The sequence below is a fragment of the Mya arenaria genome, chromosome 1 (assembly GCF_026914265.1).
Source record: "Mya arenaria isolate MELC-2E11 chromosome 1, ASM2691426v1".
Lineage (NCBI taxonomy): Eukaryota > Metazoa > Mollusca > Bivalvia > Myida > Myidae > Mya > Mya arenaria.
Genome location: NC_069122.1, coordinates 1,330,060 through 1,341,556, shown reverse-complemented (window position 1 = coordinate 1,341,556; position 11,497 = coordinate 1,330,060). Strand labels below are relative to the sequence as shown.

Sequence of the window (11,497 nt, the reverse complement as noted above, 5' to 3'; positions counted from 1 at the left end):
AGTTATTGTTGCCCTCTTCCGAATTTTTAATATTTTATATAAGCTAGATTGAGTACCTGTGGCCCAAACTATACAGCAGTAATTAACTTGTTTAAGGACATATAAGTTATAATATTTTCTTTCCATATCTGTCGTTTAGAATGGAGTTTTTTTTAATCTATTGGGTTTTATATGAAGTTTTGGGCATACATGAATTTCTGTGTGAATTTAAATGTACATTAGTTTCCTTGTGAACGCACATGACTGTCTGACAAATCACATTTTCGACCAGATTATTGTTAATGAGAAAATTGAGAGATGAAAAGTGTATCAGACGCTTGGTTTACACTTTGATTGGATTCGATGTATTGCTACATTATCTGTTTTGTACCATAGTCATTCATTTTCTATGTTTTGTTGCAGATTTGCTTTATTGTTTGCACATTATATCCTGCTTCACGAACGATTCGATCATCAGCATATAAGTCTTTATTTTAAGAATCACTTATATATGAAGTAAATGTTTGTAATATCATTTATATTTTTAGCAAGAAAAGATGATTGAGTATGGATTCAATGCGGAACTCAAGACTTTTGTCCTGTTAATCAGACTTCATGTTTCCAATTTTAATCAGTTGATGGCTTGATGCCAATTTAGCACTCCATAGGTTTTAATGTAAAATTAGGCCTAAAAAATACATTTGGTTCGGGTAACCCGACCCTACCTACGGAATAGGCGCCGACCATACCGTTTTTATAGTCCGTTTGAAAAAAAATAATGAAAAACTGAAAAAAAAACTAAAAATAAATAATCTTTTTTTTTTTAAATTTCTTTTCAATATGTAGTTTAAAACTTTAAATGCTTACACAGAAGATAACTTTAACACCATTCCACTATGATGAAAATGACATTCTTATATAAACCTAATAAAAAAAGCCTACCTACCCTACCTATTTCTGAAAAGGATGTAACCCTAACCAAACAATTATTTTTTTAGGCCTAAGTGATAAAGTTTAACATTGTGCAATAGCATATTGTCGCCAACAAGTTGAATCGTTTTTCTTTAAATCTGAAAATACAGCACAAACGTTTTTGCCATAACAATATCTTTAATCGGGCCATTAATTCCATTTATAAGTGCAGTGCAACACTAGTGAGTCTTTCTAAATTCATACTAATTACTTTATAAGAATTTGACGGTATTTTGTCAGGAAGGTTTGCATTTGTGCAATATGTATTTCAAAGATAGGGGTGTACTGATATAGGTCTAAAATTATTTGTGTCTGTCGAATTTATGTAATGAATTCGCTGATTTAGTTTTAGGGAGTTAAAACGTAATTCCCATTTATAGTTAATACATATATAGCTTAGATACCAATTATTGCTTTAAAATTCATAACACTGGTTTTCAATTGTTACCTTGGCCTTTGAGATAAGAGCATGCACACATTTTTTATGATACTGTTTAAATGTGTGGAAATTGGTTTAACTTACATTAATAGTTCCAAAGTTATGAATAAGACTTAGTGTCTTATTGCTATAAAATAAACATCATATAAAATTAACCCCCAAGTGTTATCTTGACCTCTAAGGTTAAGAGCACATAACTATTGCACAACACACACTCCCATAATTCTTTACAAATGTGTGGAAATGTGTGATCCAAATCTCATTAATAAATAGGTATGTTAGAGAAACGAATGATATTGCCATGAAATCCATTTGATACATTGATGACCATTACCCTATTGATTTGAGCACCCATTTTATGCATAGCACACATTTCCATTGTGCTCTTTGAATGGCTGAAAACCTTTATGCGCGACACACCTTTCTATCGTTTTCTATCAATGTTTGAAAATTGATGACACTCTATAAGTAGTTGATAGAATATGACTTAGACACGAATTATTGATATTAAATTCATATTGTACAGCATTGACCCCTGCGTTTGACCTTGACCTTTGAGGTAAAAGCACAAATCTTACACGCGACCAACTTCCTCAGGTACTCTGAAATTTGATAAGGTTTAAATGAAAACCCTTCAATAATAAAGTTATTGCTGGGACCGGGTTGTAACGGACGGAAACGGACGAACTAACGAGCAGTGTGATTACTATATGCCCAACTCCAAGAACATTATGGGCCTTACTCACAACTGAAATAAAGTGAAGTCAATTTTGGCTGGCCAATAAATTAATTAAAAAAGTAAGGCAGTTGAGCACGGAAATAAAATATAAAAAACAACTCAATAATTGCTTACATTACGAGTGTTTACTGTGTTTATGCATAAATTGGAAAGTATATTATGTATTTTAACATTTCTTATACACCATAAAGTAAATAAGTATAAAGGTAATGTTACCACGGTGGTTTATACAAATAAACATACAAATGGGCCTTTCCTCAACATAGCTACGGTAGAGGCAAAATTGAATACCAACTTAATATTATAAATAAAATATGTAATACTCAGATTAAATACAAATAAATAGAAGTTTATTGAGTTTGAAAAATTACGAAATAGATGCCATCTGCATCTACATTATTAGTTTGTTTTCTAACAGACAAAAGACAAGCAATACCCATTACATACTCGTTTAAAAAAACAAACACACTATGTAGACGTACAAGTCAGAGAAAGAACATTATTATTATTATTTACCAAACTTATATAGTGCCATTTTCATATACACGTTCAAAGGCGCTTTACAATTATATAAAATGATAACTAATTACAAGCAATATCATTTAAATACTCAGACAGCTTGTAAACAATAAATGTACGACATACTAAAAATATGAAACACAATAAAATGTGGTATTAAACTAGTCGTCTGAAGTTAAAACATTAAATGTCAATATCAAACGATAAAAAATAATCTAGCGAAACAGTGAAAATATTAAAATGAAAATAATATAATTTACACTCGACATCTAAATTGTATTTATATATTGAATCAAGAGTATAAAACAATTTACACAGGATATGAAACTGTACTGAAAGATCATAGAAGAATTAAAGCAGGTTGTAAAATTATGATTAATATCACATAATGGTCACACAGTCTTCGTAAATCAATGTTTCAGACTATTCCTGGTGTAAATGCTATTCATACGCTTGTTTTGAAATAGTGTGTTTTAAGTGCACGTTTGAAAGAACACAATGAACTTGAGTGTCTCACACCGGATGTTAGATCGTTCCACAGTTTCGGAGCTGCATATTCAAATCGTCGGTCGCCGTAGGTTACAGTTCTACTTTTAGGTATCACTAAATTAAGTGCTTTTTTCTGAGATCGCAGATTCCTTCGTGGTTTGTAAACACATATTATTTCTTCCATATATTCCGGTGATTTTCCTTTTAAAGCTTAAAGCTCCATTTAAACATGATATGTTGCCAATATAATTCAAATTCTCGGTGTTTCTCATGTTTTTATATATGCTTTAGGTAGCGTAGGAATTTAAAAGCTGATAACCAAGACCTATTGTATCAGAGATTCTTGTTGTATTATATCTATGTTAAACTAGTCATGCATTTGAGGATTTAATTTTGAATGCATTCATGTCAAAGCGATAACCTCAGCAGTTTGTATGATATTTGAATGCGTGTGTGGTTAGTCTATCTGTGATTTTTAGTACGTTGTGTGCTAGTCGTTAACTGTCTCTTTGAGGTATCAGCCTAGCGCCCTTAAACAGAGTCTTTCTTAAAATGTTATTATTACATTTTTGCAATAGGTTCTGTAAGATCCAGAAAATGTTTGCAATATATAGTATAAACTATGTACTTTTCCAGAAAAATACGACACACAGATATATTTGCAAACTTTAGAAACATTTATAAACATTTCATATAGTTACTATCTCATATTAAATGTTTACATTCATAAGCATCATCTGATATTAAATGTCTCCATTCATAAGCATCATCTGATATTAAATGTCTCCATTTATAAGCATCATCTGATATTAAATATCTCCATTCATAAGTATCATCTCATATTAAATGTCTTCATTCATAAGTATCATCCCATATTAAATGTCTCCATCCATAAGCATCATCTCATATTAAATGTCTTCATCCATAAGCATCATCTTATATTAAATGTCTCCATACATAAGCACCATCTCATATTAAATGTCTCCATTCATAAGCATCATCTGATATTAAATGTCTCCATTCTTAAGCAACATCTGATATTAAATGTCTCCATTCATAAGCATCATCTGATATTAAATGTTTACATTTATAAGCATCATCTGATATTAAATGTCTCCATCCATAAGCATCATCTCATATTAAATGTCTCCATCCATAAGCATCATCTCATATAAATGTCTCCATCCATAAGCATCATCTCATATTAAATGTCTCCATTCATAAGTATCATATTATCATAAGTGAAAATGAATATGTCCCACTTCATGTAACCGAACAAAATGTTTTCAAACCCATCATAAACAAATCAGTTCTTCGAAAAGAATGTATAATACCATGTTATTATCCCTACTCGTGTGTTAATTCAAACCAAAAATAACAATAATCTTCATTTTTTCAATCAAACAATTGAAATATGTCACTTTCAAATTCGGAGTTGTCATCTCCCAGTAGGATATCATCTCCTGAACATTCATCTCCGTCAGATTCTGAAAGTGAAACGTTTAAACTATAAATATAATACCGTTTAAAATGTATTTCTCTGGTCTATTGTTCAGAGAAAACTTGATGTTAATGGTGTATGCCCGCAAAGAGTTATGACGTCATTGTAGAAAAATCAGAATTGCAGTCTGATTGGGTTTTTGAATCAATCAATATACATAATAGTTACCAAGTGTTAACAAAGCCACGTTTATGGAACATTCGCTACACAAAAATACAATGTCGAAAACCTTTACTTTGCGTTACATATTATTATAGGTAATAATTACAAATGTAAATACTGGTACTGGTACGCCTTTTGCCTATCAAATTTGTTTAAACGAGCTCTTTTTGGTAAAATCGAAATGGTGTGATAGCGTCCATGGTTATTTCCCTATGTAAACTGATGAAGGATTTAGCAAAGTTTGCTCTGTACCATGGACTTTTCAATTAAGTATATAAGAGAAGAAGAGTAAAAGATGATTAAAGTCATTCTAATTTAGTGTTTACGTTTGTTTGTTTAGTGTTCAATGTGTGTTTGCAGATGAAAGAGAGGACGGTTGTTAAGTTTTTAAATCATTTCACGTAAGAGTTACCATTTATCTGCAAATATTCCGCTTGTGAGCAGCGAATATCGGAAGTTTCTAACTCCCCGATTGCCAAGTCGATCAAATATTCGTTTTCACCAAGAATGGCCACAGCTATTGCTTCCGTTTCCGTCGTTCCGTCTTGCTTATCTTCAAACCCTTCAATTGTTATAACGCATTCACAAGCTCGCTCGATATGTTCTATTCTATCTTGACCTTCTTTGGAAAGGAAAAACTCATACGCTCCGTCTTTATAAATTGCATGGTGTTTCTGTATTAAATCCATTCTCAGATCTTGCAGCCTTTTTGTTGCTTCGTGAATCCCTTTGCGCGATCCCGTGACAAGCAATAATGGTTCTTGGCACAGATATATGTGCACATGTTCCTCATTTAATGAATGTGAAATTGCTTTCAAAGCTTCTTCTTGATGGAGTTTGATATAACGATGGACATTCCTGTCAAGTAAAAGTGTCTCCATGTACAGAGAGTTTTGGGCAAGGAAATCACGTATGCATTTTAGAACGATATCGATGACATTTTCGTTTGCAGTGCTGAGATACGTTATCGAAAACTGGCCGTTTTCTCTCATCGCAAACACCAGTTTCCCCTCAAGATCTGGTCTGCGGTTGTCCAAGAAACGTTTTCCTGATTCTGAAAGTAATGCTCTTTTTTCAGAACTGTCCAAATGCAAAACCCGCTTGTAAGTTTTAGGGTCGCGAGGTTTTATTAATGAGGCCTTTTTCTCAAGGTCTACTAATTCTTGTTTGATGATCTCAAGCGAAGTTTCTAGGTTGTGCTTAAAATTCTCCTTCATTTCTCTTTTGTTTTCTTTTTTGACAGCTTTCATTCTTTTTGTTCTTTTTCTATTCTCATCTTCTGCAAATATAACAAAAAACAACATGAATTATTAAATACAATCAAAGATAAGTACATATATATGTATGCATAAATTGAGTTTAAACAGTTAGGAATTGAGATTAGATAAAAATCATTAAGGTTTCATTTTAACCCCAATGATTTAATGGTTTAATGATATTTACTCAACCATTAGACAACAAACAAAGAACAACAAACATTCAAAACATACCCGGGTCGATGTCACTGTCTGTGGTCACAAAGTAACAAGCAATAGCCTTTTTGCTGGCTTTCTTCTGCTCTTGTTGGGGAGATCCGTTGGCTGTATTTGCATTTATGATCAGCGAGTATTCCCCTTTCTGTGGAATGCAAGCATTTACTTTAACCTTTCTTTTCTCAATGTCCTTGATTGTTTCTGTGCAGCCTGAAATGCATTGCTATTATTATTTAAATATTTATTATCAACAAAAGCCATATTATTAGACTGTTCTAGCCAAACGTAACCTCTCAGAACTATCCTTGTTGAGGAGCAATTTGTATCTCAAAACTTTACTTTAACCCTTACCCTATCGTTGGGATAAGAGGTTGTGCACGTAAACTGGTTAAAACCCCCAGTCAGACTTTTAACTCACCGTTCCAAGACGGTACCTAACAATCCTTGATTAACACACCTGTTTTTGTGTTCTTTGTCTTTGGCGTTTTACCTCTGCCATTAAACGGCGCTTTTGTTTAAACGTTTGGCTACTGAGCTTACTTCTGTAGTTTTTCACATAAATATTTATGCAATTAAAAGAGACACGATAAATGTGAATTTACCTTCGAAGCTTCGTTCAATATTTTCTCCGCCTACAAAGTCGCTTCCATATAATTCCGAGCTGTATTCGGTGTCAATATATTCATCGCTATCAGCCAGATGAAATGTCATCACTGTCTCCATTTCATTTGAACTCCTTGGCTTTACAGCTATTTTTGCTGTATCGACAGACGGCTCGATGAGCCCAGCGTCAGCTGCTTTCGGTCCGAAACCAAACACCTCAAGACCATGACTTGGCGGAAAGACCTTCCATTCTTTATTTGGTTCACTGCAACTAATTTTAAATTCGCAGCACTTAAACTTTTCTTCGCTGTTGTGGAATCCAACCTTAAGGCGAAGCCAGTAGTCGCCCTTATATGGACATCTCACATCGAAAATGAACGTATCTCCATGGTCATGTTTAACTTGTGGTAGAACTAGCCTCTTCGATTTATTCTTAATCATGTTCGCTTCTTCTCTGTTTTGAATGCCAGACTCATGCAATACCAGTTCGTAAGAAAATTCCAGGTTATTTGACGAATCATCCTTTGATGTTAAAGCTATATTACATTCTCCGTTTTCAGACGCCAAACAACAAGTTTTCTTGCTGAGCAACGCAAACTTCCGTGTAAAGAATTCCTGTCGTAGATCGGGCAGATCAAAGAATTCTTTAGGTTTCAATTGAGAGCTTTGTGGCAAAAGCTGAAAAGTAGGGTCATTCGGAAAGCATCGTGTTATGAAAATATCTGGCCGTGTACAAAACCAAAAATCATTTACAATCGATGTTATCTGTCCTGCATTTCCGGTCTGGTGGTTTGTCAACGCTGTTCCGTCTTTCTCAAGTGTTGTTTCGTCACCATGTCGTTGACCTCTTACAGCTTTCGTTGCCCATTCAGGGTGCAAAAGATGTCGTCGCCCATTTGCTGCAAACGGAAGAAAAGTTATTAATAATATATATGTATATGAAAAACTACAGAAACAAGCTCAGCAATTTAAACATTAACCCCGTTTTATGGCACATAGTAATCGCCAAGGACATTGAACACAAATTCAAACACTCACAAACCGGAAACATGGACAACAGTACAAAGCTCCACAAACAACACAGTAAATATATATTATATAAAAAACTAGGTGTGTTTATCAAGGATTTTTAGGTACCGTATTTGAACGGTAAGTAAAGTGTAAATTTACTGTGGGTTTAAACCAGTTTGTGTACAAACCTCACTCATATCCCAACAATTCCGAATTAAGTAAAAACGTAAATGGTAAATCTTATCAAAATATGTATTTATCAAAGGTGTTTCCGATGTTCCCAACGCGGTGACTCCAACTCTAATACTTAAAGATAGTTTGAAACATGTGTGGTTTGTCTGTGTAGCTTGAACGGTGTGTGTCTCCCAGTTTGTGTTTCTTAAGCCAAAGTCTTGTGTATTTGAAAATAATATTTGTTAAATATTTTGCTACTTGACTTGTCCCTGTAGTGTCCATTGTATTTCCAATGTGTATTTACAATAGGCGATTGTCATACACCTCACAGTTTCAATTTATTGCTGTCAATCCCTCTTCCCTTTCTTCTCTTTTAAAAATTGAAAGCAATACTTCCTTGAAATATATAATATGATGAATTAAACGGAAGAAATGCGTTACATGTAAAGAAATTAAGGGTTTGTTTATCTAAAATTTCGGATCTTAACTAGCAAAAACTTACAATGGAAACAAATCCACCTGTTCGTCGCACACTGGCGATCGCCAGCGCGGTATCTGATGTTCTTTACCAATCCTTCAACGACTTCGTATTTAATACTTGCAGTACTACAACATTCAAATCAAATAATAGTAGGGAGGCATATTCTTATGATTGTCCTGTAAACGCTTTATTATAAGTGGCCTCTTCATGCTTCGTCAGGTCAGACATTGAGAACATTGTGCATATAACGTGATTAAACTGCATGTAAAAATGGATCAATGATGATTCGTTATAAAAGTACATTTGCTCATATATATATATATATATTCAGAAAATACAACATTGCCGAAAAGCGTTTGCAAGACCCTCTAATATATAGGATGATTTAAGGATCGATTTAAGGAACTACACATGCGATATTACAGCAGGTTATGATTTGATTTTAGTACATATAGACAGTGGATCAATAGGATTTAATCCTTTAATTCTACTTCCCGACATAGAGGAAAAAAACAATTCACAGAGTGATTTTCAAAAGCTATCAAAAGCTATAGTTTAAGAATGCGATAACATTTTAGGATAAAATTCACTGATAAATCACGATAAACCATGGGAAAGCATATAAAAATATTGCATTTAGTAGTTATAATTTCTAAAAATATATGAACTGATATTATGATATTATGATTAAAAATTAACATGGCCATAAAAAGGCATTGAATGTAGTCTCAGCTCATTGCTAATATGTTGATGGTTTGGTAGGTTCGGTCAAGACCTGCTTTTATTTAAGTTCTAATCTTAAACTGTGTATCCACCTACTCGAATAGTTTCCTAAATATCTCAAACTCTGATTTCTGAAGCAATGCCATGCACCCACGTGGCGTATTGTCAGCTTTCCCTTTCGCCTCATCTCCTCCTTTCCGTGTGGCCTTGTTATCGCTTATCCACACAAGAATCGCTCTTGCTAAGTACAGGTCTGAGTCGGGGTCTTGTTTGTAGAGGTCTCTTAGATATTCAACAAGCTTTAGCATACTGTCGGCATGCTCTGCAGATGCCTGTACATGTATGTATATGTTAGAAGTTACAAAAATATGCAATGGTTTAGAGTAATTTTGCTCGAAAGACTGCTCAAAAAAGTCGTTTTTCATATAAATATTGAGTTCTGAGACTTATTTTTCTACTCAATAGAGAAATTCATCATGAGGAACAGCTATTTACACTATTACCGCATCTTATATAACCCTAAACCCCTTATGAAACAAATTGAACAATCTTACCTTCTTTGCATGTTCGTCGATGTAGTGAAATGACACTTTGTCTTCGTCATACGAATGCAAACCACTCATAATTTCCTATTGTTTCTTTATAAGTGAAAACACAAAAAAAATATAAATTCGCATTTATTGCAAATGCTTGTCTAATTCTTTGTGTCCATGAACAATATTGACTGCGCATTAAACGTAAACATTTTTAAAATGTCCTTGAACACGAGACAGAGCGGCTGTGTTCGTTGTAAAGGCCTTTGTTCAGCTATTTTACTTCCTTGTCACAGCTATTGTCTGCATTGAACAATACCCGAAGGATCGTAATAACTTGGTCATTCAATTACATAAAGTAATGAGCATGAAACAATGCAAACAAAGCACAGGGTCATGCAGGTGTCACGAGTCGATATTTCATAACTTAAGAAAAGATTTAGATAATTAAAGTATGTGTCTTTCTTGCTTTATAAACTCTTCGCCCTGATTGCCATTCTTCTAATTATTCAAACAATTAGCATCATGTCTTTCAAAAAATATTTGAGATGGTAAGATGAATTGCAAAAGACCTCTAATTGATATGGTCATCTTTATCACAGACTTTGCAGATTAGAATGTCTTCATACGCTATTACCTATAGTTGGAAGAAATCGGGGTAATTACATATTCTTCACCGAGCTTAAGAATTTTGCCCTCAACTCCTTGTGCATTATTTGTATCAAGGTTCTCAATATCTGTCATTACTTCAAATTTGTAATTAAAATACAATGAAGTCAAAATAGTCAATATCCCAAATGTGTTGGCAGGAGTAGATTTTAAGATTGTGTCGCCTGATGGACCATTGTAAACTCACTGAAACTATTTTGGAAACGATATTGAAGCAGTCATTAAATGTATTCAATAACATGTCCTTTATAAATGTTCCTTCGTGGTGTAAGTTAGCAGGTAATTCTAAAGACGTAATTTGAGATGTGAATGATAGGATATTGTTCATAAAATTGTTTAGATTATAGATTATAAATATCTGATTTTATTTTATTTATTAATGCTAATTCCCGCTTGATGCAGGAAACAAAAGCACAAAAACAGACAATATATACAACTATGATGTTCACATACCGTAAACAGCCATAAAAAAATAGAATACATCAGAAAAATGAGAGAAGAACAGCCAAACAAAAAACATGTACTCGAGAAAGACCTATTATTTACTCATGCATATTAACTTAAAACTATATTCTGTCAAACTTATATGAATTAGCATTTATGAGGTGTGCAGCTTTGTCTTATCTATATATTAAATCAAAATTTGAGGATAGTCAGCTGATCTCTATATCTATTCGTAATTTGATATATTCTGTAAAACAACGGGTATGATTACCAAATTTCACTCGTTTTCGTTATTTGGTGCCTATATTTATTATTTTATACAAAGCCTGATCTGGATCGTGGATAATTTGAATAGTCGGTATTTCATTTCTTTCCTGTTTGTGTATAAATGATCGATGAATAAAGAAATAATAACGTAACAGTAGGTGAAATGACTATCTGGTTGAAATCATGTCCTTTATAAGGTAGATGAACATTTCTAATTCATGAATGTACTGTACTGTATTTGAATTTTGAATGTTCTGTATATTGAAATAGCCTACAATGTCACATTGTGGTAATGTGGTACTCGATTTTTGGTTGCTTTG

General features: G+C 33.3%; 1 protein-coding gene across 2 annotated transcripts; it reads right to left on the bottom strand.

The window, feature by feature from the left end:
• Positions 1-2,253: 2,253 nt before the first annotated feature.
• Positions 2,254-9,989, bottom strand: LOC128231533 (uncharacterized). 2 transcript variants are annotated; one of them, XM_052944632.1, is made up of 7 exons: positions 9,819-9,989; positions 9,361-9,596; positions 8,563-8,666; positions 6,875-7,774; positions 6,291-6,482; positions 5,213-6,079; positions 2,254-4,624 (listed from the first exon to the last, which is right to left on the bottom strand). In XM_052944632.1, exons 1-7 carry the CDS (start codon positions 9,885-9,887, stop codon positions 4,533-4,535), a joined length of 2,460 nt encoding a protein of 819 aa, XP_052800592.1. In that variant the 5' UTR covers positions 9,888-9,989; the 3' UTR covers positions 2,254-4,532. The 2 variants fall into 2 exon arrangements, with proteins under 2 accessions (XP_052800592.1, XP_052800511.1); XM_052944551.1 differs by lacking the exon at positions 9,819-9,989 and having other exon boundaries at positions 9,361-9,800.
• Positions 9,990-11,497: the final 1,508 nt, after the last annotated feature.

Excerpts from the sequence above, each read along its gene's own strand:
- LOC128231533 (XM_052944551.1), bottom strand. The coding sequence starts at position 9,689 with ATGAAAAACGACTTTTTTGAGCAGTCTTTCGAGCAAAATTACTCTAAA. Across the intron at positions 8,667-9,360 it reads ATATTTAGGAAACTATTCGA|TACTGCAAGTATTAAATACG; the intron begins GTAGGTGGATAC and ends TGAATGTTGTAG. Across the intron at positions 6,483-6,874 it reads TATTGAACGAAGCTTCGAAG|GCTGCACAGAAACAATCAAG; the intron begins GTAAATTCACAT and ends AATGCATTTCAG.